The following is a 20,981-nucleotide window of genomic DNA, read 5'->3' on the forward strand; positions in this document are numbered from 1 at the left end:
TTTTCTTATAGTTCCGACATGGGAAACCCAAACCATGGGTGTATAGCTTCTGCCTCCGGAGGACACACAAAGTACTACACTCAAACGTGTAGCTCCTCCCTCCGGGCTATATACACCCCCTGGATGACAATCTAACCAGTTCAGTGCAAAAGCTGAAGGAGGACATCCACCCATAAGTAGAGATAGAGTAAAACTCGGAAAGACCGGAACTCTGTCTACTAACAACAGCCGGTGAAACACACGGAACAAAAAACTGCCAACAGGCAACAGGGAGGGTGCTGGGTCTCCCATGTCGGAACTATAAGAAAAAGAATTTACGGTAAGTAAACAAAATTCTCTTTTTCTTCATCGTTCCTTATGGGAGACCCAAACCATGGGACGTTCCAAAGCAGTCCATGGGTGGGAAATAAACCAAACTGAGAAGTAGGCAAAACCTAACTTCACAAATGGGCGACAGCCGCCTGAAGAATGCGTCTGCCCAAGCTCGCATCTGCCGAAGCATGAGCATGCACTTGGTAGTGCTTCGAAAAAGTGTGCAGACTGGACCACGTGGCAGCCTGACAAACCTGCTGAGCCGTAGCCTGGTGCCTGAAAGCCCAGGAGGCACCGACAGCTCTGGTCGAGTGCGCCTTAATCCCTGGCGGAGGAGGCACCTGAGAACACTGGTAGGCATCGGTGATAGCTGACCTGATCCAACGAGCTAGGGTCGGTTTAGAAGCAGCGAGACCCTTGCGCTGACCAGTGGTTAGCACAAAAAGTGAGGTGCACCGCCTAAAAACGGCGGTGCGTGACACATAGATTCGGAGCGCCCGCACCAAATCTAAGGAATGCAACGCCTTCTCAAAGCGATGCACAGGGGCCGGACAAAGAGAAGGCAATGAAATGTCCTGGTTAAGGTGGAAAGAAGACACCACCTTAGGGAGAAAGTCCGGAGTCGGACGAAGAACCACCTTGTCTTGGTGAAACACCAAAAAGGGGGATTCCGAAGAGAGCGCAGCCAAATCAGAAACTCTCCTGAGAGAAGTTATGGCTACTAGAAAAACAACTTTCTGTGAAAGTCTAAACAAGGGAACCTCCCTGAGAGGCTCAAAGGGGGGTTTCTGTAAGGCCGTGAGGACCAGATTAAGGTCCCAGGGATCCAAGGGCCGCCGGTAAGGAGGAATGATGTGAGATGCGCCCTGCATGAAGGTGCGCACCTGAGCCAGTCGGGCGATACGCCGCTGGAATAATACCGACAGAGCCGACACCTGTCCCTTGAGGGAATTGAGGGACAGACCTAGCTGTAGACCGGACTGTAGAAAAGACAGGATGGTCGGCAAGGAGAACGGCCAAGGAGCATGGTCGGAAGAGCGACACCAGGACAGGAAAATCCTCCAAGTCCTGTGGTAAATCTTGGCCGAGGAAGACTTCCGAGCCTGAGTCATAGTGGAGATGACCTCAGAGGGAATGCCTGAAGCCGTCAGGATCCAGGACTCAAGAGCCACGCCGTCAATCTGAGAGCCGCAGAATTCTGGCGGAAGAACGGACCTTGAGAGAGAAGGTCTGGACGGTCCGGGAGATGCCACGGCACCCCTACGGACAAACGGAGCAGGTCTGGGTACCAAGCTCGCCTGGGCCAGTCCGGAGCAATGATTATGACTCGACGGCCCTCCATTCTGATCTTGCGCAGAACCCTGGGCAAGAGAGCTAGAGGGGGGAACACATAGGCCAGACGGAACTGAGACCAATCTTGAACCAGTGCGTCCGCTGCGAAGGCTTGAGGATCGTGGGAGCGAGCCACGTAAACCGGAACCTTGTTGTTGTGCCGGGATGCCATTAGATCCACTTCCGGAGTGCCCCACTTGCGGCAGATTGATCTGAACACTGACGGATGCAGGGCCCACTCGCCGCTGTCCACGGTTTGACGGCTGAGATAATCGGCCTCCCAGTTTTCCACGCCTGGGATGTGGACTGCAGATATGGTGGACTTGGAGTCCTCCGTCCACTGGAGGATTCGTTGAACCTCCAACATCGCCAGACGGCTGCGAGTCCCGCCCTGGTGATTGATGTAGGCAACCGCTGTCGCGTTGTCCGACTGAACTCGAATGTTCCTGCCCGCCAACAGGTGGTGAAAGGCTAGGAGAGCTAGAAACAGCTCTGATCTCCAGCACATTGATCGAGAGGGCTGATTCGGACGGAGTCCAAGTGCCCTGTGCTCGGTGATGGAGAAATCCTGCTCCCCAACCGGAGAGGCTGGCATCCGTGGTGAGGATCACCCAGGACGGAGTCAGGAAGGAGCGTCCCTGTGACAGAGAGAGGGGCCGAAGCCACCACTGAAGGGAGCTCCTGGTCTGTGACGACAGAGCCACCAGCCTGTGCAAGGAAGAGATCCGCTTGTCCCAACAGCGGAAAATGTCCAGCTGCAGGGGACGCAGATGGAACTGGGCAAAGGGAACGGCATCCATTGACGCCACCATCTGACCCAGCACCTGCATGAGGTGTCTGATGGAATGACGGCGGTGCCTCAGCAGAGAGCCCACCGCCAGACGAAGGGACTGCTGTTTGACTAAGGGCAACTTGACAAGTGCCGGCAGAGTCTCGAATTGCATCCCTAGGTACATAAGTACCTGGGTCGGGGTCAGGGTGGACTTGGGCAGGTTGACAAGCCACCCGAACTGAACGAGCGTGGCGAGAGTGAGTGAGACACTCCGCTGGCAGTCTGCACTGGATGAGGCCTTGACTAGAAGGTCGTCCAGGTAAGGAATCACTGCCAACCCCTGGAGGTGCAGAACCGCAACCACTGCTGCCATGACCTTGGTGAATACTCGAGGGGCCGTGGCTAACCCGAAGGGGAGAGCCACGAATTGGAAATGTTCCTCTCCGATTGCAAAGCGTAGCCAACGCTGGTGTGAAACCGCAATAGGCACATGCAGATAGGCATCTCTGATGTCGATGGATGCCAGAAAATCTCCTTTGGTCATTGAGGCAATGACCGATCTCAGAGATTCCATGCGAAAGCGCCGCACCTGAACATGCTTGTTGAGAAGCTTGAGATCCAGGATGGGCCGGAAGGAACCGTCCTTCTTGGGGACTAGAAAGAGGTTTGAGTAGAAACCGCTGAACCGTTCCCGGGCGGGAACCGGAACAATTACACCGTTGGCCTGCAGGGATGCCACGGCCTGAGAGAAGGCGGTGGCTTTGGAGCAGGGGGGGGTGGACAGAAAAAATCTGTTTGGCGGGCTGGAAGAAAATTCTATCCTGTAGCCGTGGAAGATGATATCCCGCACCCACTGATCGGAGACGTGTTGAAACCACACGTCGCCAAAGTGGGAGAGCCTGCCACCGACCAAGGACGTTGCTGGCGCAGCCAGATAGTCAAGAGGGGGCTGCCTTAGTGGCAGCGGCTCCTCCGGTCTTTTGAGGACGCGGCTTCGCGCGCCAGTTGGGTTTACGATCCTTGGCTGCGGTAGTGGACGAGGTCGAGGGCTTAGAGGATGACCAGTTAGAGGAACGAAAGGAACGAAACCTCGATTGGTTCCTGCCCTTGACAGCTTTCCTGGTTTTAGTTTGTGGCAAGGAAGTACTCTTCCCGCCAGTAGCTTCCTTAATTATTTCATCCAGTTGTTCACCAAACAGCCGGGACCCAGCAAAAGGGAGACTCGCAAGGTACTTCTTAGAGGAAGCGTCTGCTTTCCACTCTCGAAGCCACAAGATCCTGCGGATCGCGAGGGAGTTAGCGGAGGCCACCGCCGTGCGGTGAGAAGCCTCCAGGATGGCAGACATGGCGTAGGATGAAAAAGCCGAAGCTTGAGAAGTTAAGGCATCCATCTCAGGCATAGAGTCCCTGGTGAGGGAATGTATCTCCGCCAGAGAGGCAGAGACTGCCTTAAGAGCCCACACTGCCGCAAAAGACGGGGAGAACGAGGCTCCTGCCGCCTCATATACAGACTTGGCCAGAAGGTCAACCTGGCGGTCAGTGGGATCCTTAAGAGAAGTGCCATCAGCCACAGCTACGACTGTGCGGGCTGAGATTCTGGACACCGGAGGGTCTACCTTTGGAGACTGGGCCCATTCATTAACCACCTCTGGTGGAAAAGGAAAACGGTCATCAGAACTACGCTTCGGAAAACGTTTGTCAGGACAGGCCCTGGGCTTGGTAACAGTGGTCTGAAAACTGGAGTGGTTAAAAAAACATACTCCTAGCTCTCTTAGGTGAGGTAAACTGGTGTATCTCTACCAGAGAGGCTTGTTCCTCTGACTCTGGTGGGTTGAGGTTCAGTACGGAGTTAATGGACGCAATCAAGTCACTAACATCCGCATCACCCTCAGACAAGTCAATGGGGTACATAGAGGTAGCGTCTGAGCCCACAGTAAACGAATCCTCCTCGCCCTGCACCTCGGCTCGTGAATCAGAGCCGTGGGACGAGGAAGGAGAAGGGTCCCTGCGTCTTCGTTTAGGGGGACGGGGTCCTAGGACCTGCTCTGAGAGCTCTGCAGAGCTTGGAGCAGCAGAGGCACCCTGAGAAGAGGGCTGATGCATGGTCAGCAGTGTCCGGGACAGCTGCCCCATGGAGTCGGCAAAAGACTGGGAAATAGCTTTGGAAAAGGATGCTACCCAAGCCGGGGGATCAGCCACTGGGGCTGGAGCGGCCGGAGGAACCCCTGAGGAGGCTCCAGGCTGAGACACAACCATGTTAGCACAGGCATCACAATGTGGGTATGTGCTTGGCTCTGGCAGAATGAGCTTACATGCAGTGCATATAGCGTACAGCTTTGCAGTCTTGCCGGGTGACAGACATGCTGCTGAGGTGGAAGCTCTGCAGTAAGAATACACTCCTATAGAATGTCCTGAGAGTGTATAATAAAGCCCACAACCAGAGGTTGTGGCTTACCAGACCGCTCTCTGTGTGCCCTCCGGATTCCACAGCTCGGACCCCCAGTAAAGCGTCAGCCTTCCTAGAAAGCAGCAGGTTCAGCAGCCAGCGCCGATCAGTGTGATAAACGCTGAGAAAATGGCGCTGGGAGGAGGGGGGGGCGGAGATTAGCCCAAGAGCGGGAAACCGGAGGGCGAAGGAGAGATGCAGGGGAGGGAAACATCTCCTCAGAGAGGAGTGTCCTCCCCTCTGCTGGATGGCCGGTGGGCGGAGCCACTCTATTCCCCTGCATGAATGACATGCAGGGGAAGATGAAACCGAAACTAGGCCCAAACAGAAGCCGGGGCCTAGATTTTAACATGCGGCCGACGAGCAGGCACCTTCGGCGCGGTTCTCAGGGGAAACCCCCAGAACCGGCCGAAATTTACAGTAAAGACAAAAAAGAGAATTTTGTTTACTTACCGTAAATTCTTTTTCTTATAGTTCCGACATGGGAGACCCAAACCATGGGTGTATAGCTTCTGCCTCCGGAGGACACACAAAGTACTACACTCAAACGTGTAGCTCCTCTCTCCGGGCTATATACACCCCCTGGATGACAATCTAACCAGTTCAGTGCAAAAGCCGAAGGAGGACATCCACCCATAAGTAGAGATAGAGTAAAACTCGGAATAGCCGGAACTCTGTCTACTAACAACAGCCGGTGAAACACACGGAACAAAAAACTGCCAACAGGCAACAGGGAGGGTGCTGGGTCTCCCATGTCGGAACTATAAGAAAAAGAATTTACGGTAAGTAAACAAAATTCTCTTTTTCTTTATCGTTCCATATGGGAGACCCAAACCATGGGACGTTCCAAAGCAGTCCATGGGTGGGAAATAAACCAACTGAGAAGTAGGCAAAACCTAACTTCACAAATGGGCGACAGCCGCCTGAAGAATGCGTCTGCCCAAGCTCGCATCTGCCGAAGCATGAGCATGCACTTGGTAGTGCTTCGAAAAAGTGTGCAGACTGGACCACGTGGCAGCCTGACAAACCTGCTGAGCCGTAGCCTGGTGCCTGAAAGCCCAGGAGGCACCGACAGCTCTGGTCGAGTGCGCCTTAATCCCTGGCGGGGGAGGCACCTGAGAACACTGGTAGGCATCGGTGATAGCCGACCTGATCCAACGAGCTAGGGTCAGTTTAGAAGCAGCGAGACCCTTGCGCTGACCAGTGGTTAGCACAAAAAGTGAGGTGCACCGCCTAAAAACGGCGGTGCGTGACACATAGATTCGGAGCGCTCGCACCAAATCCAAAGTATGCAACGCCTTCTCAAAGCGATGCACAGGGGCTGGACAAAGAGAAGGCAATGAAATGTCCTGGTTAAGGTGGAAAGGAGACACCACCTTAGGGAGAAAGTCCGGAGTCGGACGAAGAACCACCTTGTCTTGGTGAAACACCAAAAAGGGGGATTCCGAAGAGAGCGCAGCCAAATCAGAAACTCTCCTGAGAGAAGTTATGGCTACTAGAAAAACAACTTTCTGTGAAAGTCTAAACAAGGGAACCTCCCTGAGAGGCTCAAAGGGGGGTTTCTGTAAGGCCGTGAGGACCAGATTAAGGTCCCAGGGATCCAAGGGCCGCCGGTAAGGAGGAATGATGTGAGATGCGCCCTGCATGAAGGTGCGCACCTGGGCCAGTCGGGCGATACGCCGCTGGAACAATACCGACAGAGCCGACACCTGTCCCTTGAGGGAATTGAGGGACAGTCCTAGCTGGAGACCAGACTGTAGAAAAGACAGGATGGTCGGCAAGGAGAACGGCCAAGGGGCATGGTCGGAAGAGCGACACCAGGACAGGAAAATCCTCCAAGTCCTGTGGTAAATCTTGGCCGAAGAAGACTTCCGAGCCTGAGTCATGGTGGAGATGACCTCAGAGGGAATGCCTGAAGCCGTCAGGATCCAGGACTCAAGAGCCACGCCGTCAATCTGAGAGCCGCAGAAATCTGGCGGAAGAACGGACCTTGAAAGAGAAGGTCTGGGCGGTCCGGGAGATGCCACGGCACCTCTACGGACAGACGGAGCAGGTCTGGGTACCAAGCTCGCCTGGGCCAGTCCGGAGCAATGAGTATGACTCGACGGCCCTCCATTCTGATCTTGCGCAGAACCCTGGGCAAGAGCGCCAGAGGGGGAAACACATAGGCCAGACGGAACTGAGACCAATCTTGAACCAGTGCGTCTGCTGCGACGGCTTGAGGATCGTGGGAGCGAGCCATGTAAACCGGAACCTTGTTGTTGTGCCGGGATGCCATTAGATCCACTTCCGGAGTGCCCCACTTGCGGCAGATTGATCTGAACACTGACGGATGCAGGGCCCACTCGCCGCTGTCCACGGTTTGACGGCTGAGGTAATCGGCCTCCCAGTTTTCCACGCCTGGGATGTGGACTGCAGATATGGTGGACTTGGAGTCCTCCGTCCACTGGAGGATTCGTTGAACCTCCAACATCGCCAGACGGCTGTGAGTCCCGCCCTGGTGATTGATGTAGGCAACCGCTGTCGCGTTGTCCGACTGAACTCGAATGTGCCTGCCCGCCAACAGGTGGTGAAAGGCTAGGAGAGCTAGAAACACAGCTCTGATCTCCAGCACATTGATCGAGAGGGCTGATTCGGACGGAGTCCAAGTGCCCTGTGCTCGGTGATGGAGAAATCCTGCTCCCCAACCGGAGAGGCTGGCATCCGTGGTGAGGATCACCCAGGACGGAGTCAGGAAGGAGCGTCCCTGTGACAGAGAGAGGGGCCGAAGCCACCACTGAAGGGAGCTCCTGGTCTGTGACGACAGAGCCACCAGCCTGTGCAAGGAAGAGATCCGCTTGTCCCAACAGCGGAGAATGTCCAGCTGCAAGGGACGCAGATGGAACTGGGCAAAGGGAACCGCTTCCATTGACGCCACCATCTGACCCAGCACCTGCATGAGGTGTCTGATGGAATGACGGCGGTGCCTCAGCAGAGAGCGCACCGCCAGCCGAAGGGACTGCTGTTTGACTAAGGGCAACTTGACAAGTGCCGGCAGAGTCTCGAATTGCATCCCTAGGTACAAAAGCACCTGGGTTGGGGTCAGAGTGGACTTGGGCAGGTTGACAAGCCACCCGAACTGAACTAGCGTGGCGAGAGTGAGAGAGACACTCCGCTGGCAGTCTGCACTGGATGAGGCCTTGACTAGAAGGTCGTCCAGGTAAGGAATCACTGCCAACCCCTGGAGGTGCAGGACCGCAACTACTGCTGCCATGACCTTGGTGAATACTCGAGGAGCCGTGGCTAAACCGAAGGGGAGAGCCACGAATTGGAAATGTTCCTTTCCGATTGCAAAGCGTAGCCAACGCTGGTGTGAAACCGCAATAGGCACATGCAGATAGGCATCTCTGATGTCGATGGATGCCAGAAAATCTCCTTGGGTCATTGAGGCAATGACCGATCTCAGAGACTCCATGCGAAAGTGCCGCACCTGAACATGCTTGTTGAGAAGCTTGAGATCCAGGATGGGCCGGAAGGAACCGTCCTTTTTGGGGACTAGAAAGAGGTTTGAGTAGAAACCGCTGAACCGTTCCCGGGCGGGAACCGGAACAATTACACCGTTGGCCTGCAGGGATGCCACGGCCTGAGAGAAGGCGGCGGCTTTGGAGCAGTGGGGGGTGGACAGAAAAAATCTGTTTGGCGGGCTGGAAGAAAATTCTATCCTGTAGCCGTGGGAGATGATGTCCCGCACCCACTGATCGGAGACGTGTTGAAACCACACGTCGCCAAAGTGGGAGAGCCTGCCACCGACCAAGGACGTTGCTGGCGCAGCCAGATAGTCAAGAGGGGGCTGCCTTAGTGGCAGCGGCTCCTCCGGTCTTTTGAGGACGCGGCTTTGCGCGCCAGTTGGGTTTACGATCCTTGGCTGCGGTAGTGGACGAGGTCGAGGGCTTAGAGGATGACCAGTTAGAGGAACGAAAGGAACGAAACCTCGATTGGTTCCTGCCCTGGACAGGTTTCTTGGCTTTAGTTTGTGGCAAGGAAGTACTCTTCCCGCCAGTAGCTTCCTTAATTATGTCATCCAGCTGTTCCCCAAACAGCCGGGACCCAGCAAAAGGGAGACTCGCAAGGAACTTCTTAGAGGAAGCGTCTGCTTTCCACTCTCGAAGCCACAAGATCCTGCGGATCGCGAGGGAGTTAGCGGAGGCCACCGCCGTGCGGTGAGAAGCCTCCAGGATGGCAGACATGGCGTAGGATGAAAAAGCCGAAGCTTGAGAAGTTAAGGAATCCGTCTCAGGAATAGAGTCCCTGGTGAGGGAATGTATCTCCGCCAGAGAGGCAGAGACTGCCTTAAGAGCCCACACTGCCGCAAAAGACGGGGAGAACGAGGCTCCTGCCGCCTCATATACAGACTTGGCCAGAAGGTCAACCTGGCGGTCAGTGGGATCCTTAAGAGAAGTGCCATCAGCCACAGCTACGACTGTGCGGGCTGAGATTCTGGACACCGGAGGGTCTACCTTTGGGGACTGTGCCCATTCCTTAACCACCTCTGGTGGAAAAGGAAAACGGTCATCTGAACTACGCTTCGGAAAACGTTTGTCAGGACAGGCCCTGGGCTTGTTAACAGTGGTATGAAAGCTGGAGTGATTAAAAAACATACTCCTAGGTTTCTTAGGAGAGGTAAACTGGTGTACCTCTACCAGAGAGGGTTGTTCCTCTGACTCTTGTGGGTTGAGGTTCAGTACGGAGTTAATGGACGCAATCAAGTCACTGACATCCGCATCACCCTCAGATAAGTCAATGGGGTACATAGAGGTAGCGTCTGAGCCCACAGTTAACGAATCCTCCTCGCCCTGCACCTCGGCTCGTGAATCAGAGACGTGGGACGAGGAAGGAGAAGGGTCCCTGCATCTCCGTTTAGGGGGACGGGGTCCTAGGACATGCTCTGAGAGCTCTGCAGAACTCGGAGCAGCAGAGGCACCCTGAGAAGGGGCCTGATGCATGGACAGCAGTGTCCGGGACAACTGCCCCATGGAGTCGGCAAAAGACTGGGAAATAGCTTGTGAGAAGGAAGCTACCCAAGCCGGGGGTTCAGCCACCGGGGCCGGAGCAGCCAGAGGGACCCCTGAGGAGGCTCCAGGCTGAGACACAACCATATTAGCACAGGCATCACAATGTGGGTATGTGTTTGGCTCTGGCAGAATGATCTTACAAGCAGTGCATATAGCGTACATGTTTGCAGCCTTGCTTCGGGTGACAGACATGCTGCTGAGGTGGCAGCTCTGCAGCAAGAATACACTCCTGTAGAATGCCCTGAGAGTGTATAATAAAAAGCCCACAACCAGAGGTTGTGGCTTACCAGCCCGCTCCCTGTGTGCCCTCCGGATTCCACAGCTCCAAGCCCCAGTGAAGCGTCAGCCTTCCCAAACAGCAGCAGCTGCAGCATCCAGCGCCGTCAGTGTAGAACGCTGAGAAAATGGCGCTGGGAGGAGGAGGGGGGGCGTGTATGAGCCCAAGAGCGGGAAAACGGAGGGCCAGGGAGAGAGACAGGGGAGGAAACATCTCCCCAGAGAGGAGTGTCCTCCCCTGCTGGCCGAGCGGTGGGCGGCGCCACGCTATGCATACTGTATGCATGACATGCAGAGGAGCCGAAACCGAAACTAGGCCCAAACTGAAGCCGGGGCCTAGATTTTAAAGTGCGGCCGACGAGCAGGCACCTTCGGCGCGGTTCTCAGGGGAAACCCCCAGAACCGGCCGGAATTTACAGTAACGATACAACACATACTGTCCCCCTAGTAAAAATACCCGGGACCCCTGAAAAACGTCTCAATACTTAGCTTTGAGACGCAGGGCCATGTCCCTGGAGAGGGGGGTAAACGCTCCTTCCAGCAGGAACCAGACAGGGCTGCGGATGGAGACCGGTCTTCTGCGAGCAGAGAGGACCGTGGAAGCTCCCACTTCAACCCAGAGCCTCACAGAGGATGTGAAGGAGCGCGGCATGTGAAGGCTCCAGCCTTATAAGTCAACCTTAACAGCACCGCCGACAGAGTGGGGTGTGAAGGGACATGCCGGGAGTCCAGACTGGACCCGCTTTTCTTCCAAATCTTTAAAATTGAAATAAAAAATATCAGAGAATGCAAGTGTGTGTACCTCCTGAAACACAAAGCATTGAACTGGTTAGATTGTCATCCAGGGGGTGTATATAGCCCGGAGGGAGGAGCTACACGTTTGAGTGTAGTACTTTGTGTGTCCTCCGGAGGCAGAAGCTATACACCCATGGTTTGGGTCTCCCATAAGGAACGATAAAGAAAAACATACTTTCCCCCTAATAAAAGTACCCGGGACCCCTGAAAAACGTCTCAATACTTAGCTTTTGAGACGCAGGGCCAGTCCCTGAGGGGGAGTTAAACGCTCCTTCCAGCAGGAACCAGACAGGGCTGCGGATGGAGACCGGTCTCCTGCAAGCAGAGAGGACCGTGACGGCTCCCACTTCAACCCAGAGCCTCTCAGAGGATGTGAAGGAGTGCGGCATGTGAAGGCTCCAGCCTTGTAAAGTCAACCTTAACAGCACCGCCGACACAGTGGGGTGAGAAGGGACATGCCGGGAGTCCAGACTGGACTTGCTTTTCTTCCAAATCTTTAAAATCAAAATAAAAATGAAAAAAATCAGAGAATGCATGTGTGTGTGTGACCTCCTGAAACACAAAGCATTGAACTGGTTAGATTGTCATCCAGGGGGTGTATATAGCCCGGAGGGAGGAGCTACACGTTTGAGTGTAGTACTTTGTGTGTCCTAAGGAGGCATTAGCTATACACCCATGGTTTGGGTCTCCCATAAGGAACGATGAAGAAATAAAGATTTATTATTATTATTTCAGTAATTCAATACAAAAAGGGAAATGCATATATTATATAGTCATTACAAGCAGAGTGATCTATTGCAAGTGTTTATTTCTGTTAATGTTGATGATTATGGCTTAGAGCTAATGAAAACCCAAAAGTCATTATCTCAGAAAGAAGGGAATTTTGTTTACTTACCGTAAATTCCTTTTCTTCTAGCTCCAATTGGGAGACCCAGACAATTGGGTGTATAGCTATTGCCTCTGGAGGCCACACAAAGTATTACACTTAAAAGTGTAAGGCCCCTCCCCTTCTGGCTATACACCCCCAGTGGGATCACTGGCTCACCAGTTTTAGTGCCAAAGCAAGAAGGAGGAAAGCCAATAACTGGTTTAAAGACCAATTCAATCCGAGGAAACATCGGAGAACTGAACCATACCACATGAACAACATGTGTACCCGAAAAAACAGAAAAACCCCGAGAAAACAGGGCGGGTGCTGGGTCTCCCAATTGGAGCTAGAAGAAAAGGAATTTACGGTAAGTAAACAAAATTCCCTTCTTCTTTGTCGCTCCATTGGGAGACCCAGACAATTGGGATGTCCAAAAGCAATCCCTGGGTGGGTAAAAGAATACCTCATGATAGGGCCGTCAAACGGCCCTCTCCTACAGGTGGCCAACCGCCGCCTGAATGACTTATCTACCTAGGCTGGCGTCTGCCGAAGCGTAGGTATGCATCTGATAATGCTTGGTAAAAGTAAGTAGACTCGACCAGGTGGGTGCCTGACACACCTGCTGAGCCGTAGCCTGGTGCCGTAATGCCCAGGATGCACCCACGGCTCTGGTAGAATGGGCCTTCGGCCTTGAGAGAACCAGAAGCCCAGTAGAACTGTAGGTTTCAAGAATTGGTTCCTCGAGCCCCCGAGCAAGGGTGGATCTGGAAGCTTGCGACTGTTTACGCCGACCAGCGACAAGGACAAAGAGTGCATCCGGGTGGCGCAGGAGCGCCATGCGGGAAGTAGAACCTGAGTGCTCTCACCAGAACCAACAGATGCAAATCTTTCTGAAATTGATGGACTGGACGAGGACACAAAGAAGGTGAGGTGATATCCTGATTGATATGAAAATGGGATACCACCTTAGGGAGAAATTCCGGAACCGGACGCAGAACTACCCTGTCCTGGTGAAGGACCAGGAAGGGAGTTTGTATGAGAGCGTTGCTAGCTCGGAAACTCTCCTAAGAGACGAGACCGTTACTAGAAGGCCACTTCCCGTGAAAAACGGGAAGGGAGACATCCTTCAAAGGCTCGAAAGGCGGCATCTGGAGAGCAATTAGAACCTTGTTCAGATCTCAGGGCTCTAACGGCCGCTTGTACGGAGTGCTGAGAAGACAAACTCCCCGTAGGAACGTGCGTACCTGAGGAAGTCGTCGTTTCTGAAAAAATACAGATAGCGCTGAGACTTGTCCCTAAAGGGAACTGAGCGACAACCCATTTTCCTACCTAGATTGCAGGAAGGAAGGAAACATAGACGATGCAACCGGCCAGGGAGAAACACCCTGCGCCGAGCACCGAGATAAGAACATCTTCCACGTCCTGTGGTCAATCTTGGCGGACGTTGGTATGCTAGCCTGTCTCATGGTGGCAACCACGTCCTGAGGTAATCCTGACGACACTAGGTTCCAGGACTCAATGCCACACCATCCGGTTGAGGGCCGTAGAATTCAAATGGAAGAATGGCCCTTGAGACAGCCAGTCTGATTGGTCTGGTAGTGCCCCCGGTTAGCCTACCGTGAGGCACCACAGAACCGAGTACCACAACATCCTCGGCCAATTTGTAGCGACGAGGATGGCGCGGCCGCAGTCGGTCTTGATCTAGCGCAGTACTCTGGGCAACAATGCCAGAGGTGGCACCTAAGGTAGCTGGAACTGCGACCAATGCTGAACTAAGGCGTTTGCCGCCAGAGCTCGATGATTGTGAAACCGTGCCATGAAGCTGGCACATTGTTGTTGTGCCGTGACGCCATTAGATCGACGTCCGGCCTCTGTCAGCGGCGCCAGATCTCCTGAAACCCGTCCGGGTGAGGAGACCATACTCTTTCGGCCACACCTCAGCGACTTAGGAAGTCAGCTTCCTAGTTTCCACACTTGGGATGTGAATTGTGGATATGGTGGATGCCGTGTCTTCCACCCACATCAGAACCTGCCGGACTTCCTGGAAGGCTTGCCGGTTGCGCGTTCTACCTTGGTGGTTGATGTATGCCACCGCTGTGGAGCTGTCCGACTGAAGTCGGATATGCTTGCTTTCCAGCCGCTGTTGGAAGGATTGTAGGGCAAGATACACTGCTCTGTGTTCAAGAACATTGATCTGAAGAGTGGACTCTTGCTGAGTCCACGTACCCTGAGCGCTGTAGTGGAGAAAAACTGCTCCCCACCCTGATAGACTCGCGTCTGTCGTAACTATCGCCCAAGACGGGGATAGGAAGGACCTTCTTTTTGACCAAGAGGTGAGAAGAAGCCACCACCGTAGAGATTCCTTGGCCGCCTGAGAAAGAACGACGACTCTGTTGAGGGACGTCGACTCCTCGTCCCATTGGCGGAGAATGTCCCATTGTAGTGGACGCAGTAAAACTGCGCGAAAGGAACTGCCTCCATTGCTACCATCTTACGTAGGAAGTGCATGAGGCGTCTCAATGTGTGCGACTGGTTCTTAAAGAAGAGCTTGCAGCCCGTAGTGAATGCTGTTTGTCTAGCGGCAGCTTCACTATCGCTGAGAGAGTAAGAAACTCTATGCCTAGATATGTTATCGATAGGGTCGGGGTCGGATCTGACTTTAAAAAGTTGATGATCCACCCAAAACTCTAGAGAGTCTCCAGCGCAACGTTCGGGCAGTGTTGGCATGTTTCCTAAGAGAGTGCCTTGACAAGTAGATCGTCTAAATACGGGACCACAGAGTGACCCTGAGAGTGCAGGACTGTGACTACTGCTGCCCTGACCTTGGCGAAGACCAGTTGGACTGTCGCTAGCCGGAAGGTAGAGCTACGAACAGAGGGTGTTCGTCTCCTATAACGAAGCGTAGAAACGCTAGTGCTCTGGATCAATCGGCACGTGTGGATAAGCATCCTTGATGCCTAATGATGCTAGGAAATATCCTTGGGACCTTGAGGCGATGACATGGCGGAGGGATTCCATCCGGAACCGCCTGGTGTCCACGAGCTTGCTGAGTATTTTTAGATCCAGAACGGGACGGAACGGCCCGTTGTTATAAGTACCGCAAAGAATTTGGGGTAAAAACCGTGACCTTGTTCCTGAAGAGGAACGGGGGTCATCACTCTTTCTGCCTATAGAGTGCACCCTGTTTGCAGAAGAGCAGCGGCCCGGCCGGGAGGTGGAGAAATTCTGAAGAATCGAGTTGGAGGACGAGAAGTGAGCTCTATCCTGTACCCGTGAGACAGAATGTCTCACACTCAATGGTCATTGACCTATGGCAGCTAAATATCGCCAAGGCGGGAGAGCCTGCTACCGACCGAGGCCGCAAGTCATGAGGAAGCCGCCTTGGAAGCGGGTTTTCAGACTGTCGCTTTTTTGGGCGAGACTGAGCCCGCTAAGAATCTTAGCTCCTCTGATCCTTTTGAGTCCACATTGGACGAGGAAAAATGGGACCTGCCCGAGCCTCGAAAAGGCCGAAAACCCCGACTGCCTCTTGCTCTGTTGGGGTTTGTTGTGTCCGGGCTGAGGAAAGGATGAATCCTTACCCCTGGACTGTTTGATGGTTACATCCAACGCTCACCAAACAGTCGGTCAGCAGAAAAAGGCAACTGGTTAGGCAACCTTTTTTGGAAGCAGAATCTGCCTTCCATTCACTTAACGATCAGACCAGGCTCTGCTTAAAAACACGGAGTAGCGGAGGCTACCGCCACACGGTTCGCAGAGTCCTAACCGTGTCAATCTGTGTAAGACAAGCTGAAATAGCTTGGAGTGCCCCAAGGGAGAGAATGCCGGAGCCAACGGTGCGCCGACAGCCTCATAGATGGCTTTCGACCAGAGATCCATCTGTCTGTCAGTGGCATCTTTGAGTTTGCAGTTCCATCTCCCACTGCAACTATGGATCTAGCTACAAGCCTGGAGATTGGAGGATGCCGCTCGGGACATTGGGTCCAGTCCTTGACCAAGTCAGGGGACAGGGATAACGTGTATCCTAAGCCGTTTGGAGAAGCGCATATCTGGATAAGCGTGGTGTTCCTGGACTGCCTCTCTGAAGGCAGAGTGGTCCAGAAAAATACGTGAAGCTGACTCCTCCACTGGAGGAGCTGTGAGAAATAACCCACATTCTATAGATGGACGCTATAAGATTATTTACTATGGCGTCACAATCAGGTGTATCCAGATTGAGAGCGGTCTCAGGATCAGAATCCTGAGCCGCTACTTCCGCCTCATTACACAGCGAGTCCTTCTGTTAGGACCCTGATGAAACCGAGGCCGCTCATAGCGAGCCCACTTAGGCTGTCTGGGACTGACGTCCGTGCAGAGCCGTGACTCTGGGATGCGTGTGACATTCCCGGAGCTGTTAGTTATTCACACTGAGGGGGGCCATGGATCAATGATTCAACAGTGCCCATATTGTGAGAGACATGTCCGGACTGCTAGGCTTCTAGTATCATAGCCATAGTCTCAGAAAATCTGTCAGTAAATACTGCAGACACCGTCCTCATCCCCTGGCCATTAGTGCATACAATGGGAGTCTATGTAACCTGCCGGCCGTGTAGCCGTACATGCTGTACCAGCTGTATAGAAAAACATGTGGTTCTGCACCTTTGTTTTACACAGAGAATATGCTGATAACTCCTCCGCATAATCCAGGAGGGTATATACAACGTGCGAGCAAACAGTGCAATGTATATAGTACAAGCATATCTATAAGTGCACTTCTGCACTAGTGGGGTTAGCACCACAGGTGCTGCTTAACGCCTGTCACAGCGATTGTGTGACTATCAGAATGCCAGGGTCTTCCACACTTGTCTCTGTATCGTACAGAAACTGACACTAATGGCTGCCGGTGTCCTTGTAGAGAAGGAAGCCGTGGGCGTGCCTGAGAAAGTGCGGGAATCCGGATTCACAGTGCACACAGTGAGAGGGGTGGAGTATGCAAAACATACTCCAGCTCTCAGCTCTGCTCTATGCAGCGTCACGCCCCTACCCTGACTGTCAGGGCTGTGGGCGGTAACGAAGGGAGACTAGGCCCAGAAGCCGGGGACTCGAGTTAACAGCGCGGCCGCCGTAAAAGCGCGGGCCGCGCTGAAGTCCCCGGCGCACCACAAGTGCCAGCCGCGCCGCAGTTCCAGCGGCCGGCGCGACCGATTCATAGAAGTGGCCAGCGTCCCGCCCCTCTCCTGACTGGCAGGTCTGGGGGCGGGAACGAACGGAAGCAGGCCGCAAAAGCCGGGGACTCTAGTTATCAGCGCGGCCGCCGTAAAAGCGCGGGCCGCGCTGAAGTCCCCGGCGCACCACAAGTGCCAGCCGCGCCGCTGCCAGCGGCCGGCGCGAGCGATTCCTGGAAGTGGCCAGTGTCCCGCCCCTCTCCTGACTGGCAGGTCTGGGGGCGGGAACGAACGGAAGCAGGCCGCATAAGCCGGGGACTCTAGTTATCAGCGCGGCCGCCGTAAAAGCGCAGGCCGCGCTGAAGTCCCCGGCGCACTACAAGTGCCAGCCGCGCCGCAGTCCCAGCGGCCGGCGCGACCAATTCCCATAAGTGAGCCTGCTTCAGCAAAGCTGAATGAGGCCATGGCACAGGCGCCGCAGCGCTGATGTCCCCCGGCGCACTACAACACCCAGCATGCTGCGGTGTGAGCGCCAAATGCGCGGGGACACAGAGTACCTTGAGGAAGCAGGGCCATGTCCCTGATGTACTCCGCTCCATCCAGCATCTTCTCCAGGGGCTGTAGATGGAGCACGGTCTCAGTGCCTGGAGACCGGTAAATCCCACTTCACCCAGAGCCCTGTAAAAAGGGATGGGGAAGGAATCAGCATGTGGGCTCCTGCCGCCGTACCCGCAATGGGTACCTCAACCTTACAAACACCTCCGACATACAGTGGGGTGAGAAGGGAGCATGCTGGGGACACTATATGTGTCCTCTTTTCTTCCATCCGACATAGTCAGCAGCTGCTGCTGACTAAAAAGTGGAGCTATGCGTGGATGTGTTGCCTCCTTCGCACAAAGCACAAAACTGGTGAGCCAGTGATCCCACTGGGGGTGTATAGCCAGAAGGGGAGGGGCCTTACACTTTTAAGTGTAATACTTTGTGTGGCCTCCAGAGGCAATAGCTATACACCCAATTGTCTGGGTCTCCCAATGGAGCGACAAAGAAATTACAATACTATATAAGACCAACTGAAAAGAATATTTTAAACTCAGAAATGTCGGCGCCTACTGAGAAGTCTGTACAGTAAATGCACTCAATAGTTGGTCAGGCTCCTTTTGCATGAATTAGTGCATCAATGCGGCGTGACATGGAGGCGATCAGCCTGTGGCACTGCTGAGGTGTTATGGAAGCCCAGGTTGCTTTGATAGCAGCCTTCAGCTTGTCTGCATTGTTGGGTCTGGTGTCTCTCATCTTCCTCTTGTCAATATCCCATAGCTTCTCTATGGGGTTTAGGTCAGGCGAGTTTGCTGGCCAGTCAAGCACAGTGATATTGTGGTTATTAAACCAGGTATTGGTACTTTTTGCAGTGTGGACAGGGGCCAAGTCCTGATGGAAAATGAAATTTCCATCCCCAAAAAGCTTGTCGGCAGAGGGAAGCATGAGGTGCTCTAAAATTTCCTGGTAGACGGCTGCGCTGAGTTTGGTCTTGATAAGACACAGTGGACCTACACCAGCAGATGACATGGCTCCCCAAACCATCACTGACTGTGGAAACTTCACACTAGACCTCAAGCAGCTTGGATTGTGGCCTCTCCACTCTTCCTCCAGACTCTGGGACCTTGATTTCCAAATGAAATGCAAAATTTACTGTCATCTGAAAACAACACATTGGACCACTGAGCAATAGTCCAGTTCTTTTTCTCCTTGGCCCAGGTAAGATGCTTCTAGCGTTGTCTATTGATCATGAGTGGCTTGACACAAGGAATGCGACAGTTGTAGACCATGTCCTTGATACATCTGTGTGTGGTGGCTCTTGAAGCACTGACTCCAGTAGCAGTCCACTCCTTCTGAATCTCCCCCAAATTTTTGAATAGCCTTTTCTTAACAATCCTATCAAAGCTGTGCTTATCCAAGTTTCTTGTGCACCTTTTTCTACCACACTTTTTCCTTCCACTCAACTTTCCATTAATATGCTTGGATACAGCACTCTGTGAACAGCCAGCTTCTTTAGCAATGACCTTCTGTGGCTTATCCTCTTTGTGGAGTGTATCAATGACTGCCTTCTGGACATTATCAAGTCAGCAGTATTCCCCATGATTGTGCAGCCTACTGAACTAGACTAAGGGACCATTTTAAATGCTTAGGAAGCCTTTGCAGGTGTTTTGTGGTAATTATTCTAATTTTCTGAGATAATGACTTTTTGGGTTTCATTGGCTGAAAGCCTTAATCATCAACAGAAATAAACACTTGCAATAGATCACTCTGTGTGTAAAGACTCTATATAATATATGTGTTTCCCTTTTTGTATTGAATTACTGAAATAAATTAACTTTTTGAGGATATTCTAATTTATTGAGATTAACTTGTATATGCTTATGGGACAGTTCAGGTCAGGAGACCAGTCAGAAGAGCCAGGTATAGCGATCCTAGACGGAATATATATCACGTTTACCTAGCCTTAGGATAAAGTCTCATCTATTTGCTCATCTATTCTGAATATATGGTTTTATGATTTAATTACAAGTTTTTCTTACATTTGGCAATAAAATATAAAATCTTGCACTAATTTCTCATGTTAACATATTAAAGAGACCAATCCAGCCAGTTCCAGAAACGTAGTTTGCGGAGACCTACACCTCCTACATTGTGGATAATGCCTGCCCCCAGAGTCAGGAATGTGCAGAAACCTATGTGATCTAGCAGTAAACTCCATGATCAGTGTTTCACTACTCAAACACTTACTTTGTCTACTCCTGTATCCTGTTTTGGTGCAGGTGGAAAAGTGCAAGGCGGACGGCCATGTAGAATGTGATACTTCAGCAACAGGTTGGGATTTAAGGGCACCCAGGGAACAGACAAAGAGGACGGTGCTTTAGGGGCATTACAGTGTGCATCATGCAGATTATAGCCTCCTCTTTTGTGATCTTCTGTGCTTTGATAGAGGTAGACAGAGGAGTCTCCAGACACATGGCTCAAGAGGTAGGATCCATCCTGAAACCTGCATTGAGAAAAAATGTTGTTTAAATTAAAGAATTCAGTGTAGAACACAACAACCACCCTAAATAAATCACCTATGTGACTTTCCCATACAAGTGGCATTTTGTAGTTTAGTAATAGTGAACATAGACTCCATGAAGAAGGAAGAGAACACATATGTCCTGCTGGGGGAAGAAGAGAGCGCAGTGGAGATAGCAGCGCGGTATGTGAGCGAATGTCATAGACTTCGAGAAAGAGAACTATGATAAGCCATGGACTTCCATAGCCCCCATCCCAGATGTGTCCCCACCCTGGATGTGCCCCATCCATCCTTACTACAGTCCTCACCCTGGATATGCCCCATCATAAGCCATGGACTTCCATAAGCCCCCAACCTAGATGTGCCCACACAGTCCCCACCCTGGATGTGCCCCATCCATCCTTACTACAGTCCCCACCCTGGATATGCCCCATCATAAGCCATGGACTTCCATAAGCCCCCAACCTAGATATGCCCACACAGTCCCCACCCTGGATGTGCCCCATCCATCCTTACTACAGTCCCCACCCTGGATATGCCCCATCATAAGCCATGGACTTCCATAGCCCCCACCCTAGATGTGCCCCCACAGTCCCCACCCTAGATGTGCCCCATCCATCCTTACTACAGTCCCCACCCATCATCCCCACAGTCCCAGTCCCTAATGTACACTTGCTTTGGCAAAACTAATTTGTATTTGGTCCTGTCAATAAGCTTATTTGATTTGACTAAGTGACAATGCTGGATCTTTACACTTTTATCACTCTGGTAGTCTGTGTTTTTGGGCAGAAGTAGTGGTAGCTACCAGGACCTGTGGCTAGATCAGTTCTGCTGCCTTCTGTGTAATACACCCACATGGACTGAATCATTCACGTATATTCCACTCCGTCATATAAGCTTTGTGTTTGATCTCACTACGACAGGTGT

The 20,981-nt window shown here is 52.7% G+C and overlaps 1 protein-coding gene across 1 annotated transcript in view; it reads right to left on the bottom strand.

Annotated features, from left to right (window-relative positions):
- The window catches only part of ICE2 (interactor of little elongation complex ELL subunit 2), a 172,995-nt gene that overhangs the window by 16,275 nt on the left and 135,739 nt on the right, over positions 1-20,981 (bottom strand). The window contains exon 15 of the mRNA XM_075345592.1: positions 19,781-20,036. Coding sequence (XP_075201707.1) covers positions 19,781-20,036 — 256 coding nt within the window. The remainder of the gene's footprint in view (positions 1-19,780; positions 20,037-20,981) is intronic.

This window comes from Anomaloglossus baeobatrachus, chromosome 4, assembly GCF_048569485.1.
Source record: "Anomaloglossus baeobatrachus isolate aAnoBae1 chromosome 4, aAnoBae1.hap1, whole genome shotgun sequence".
Lineage (NCBI taxonomy): Eukaryota > Metazoa > Chordata > Amphibia > Anura > Aromobatidae > Anomaloglossus > Anomaloglossus baeobatrachus.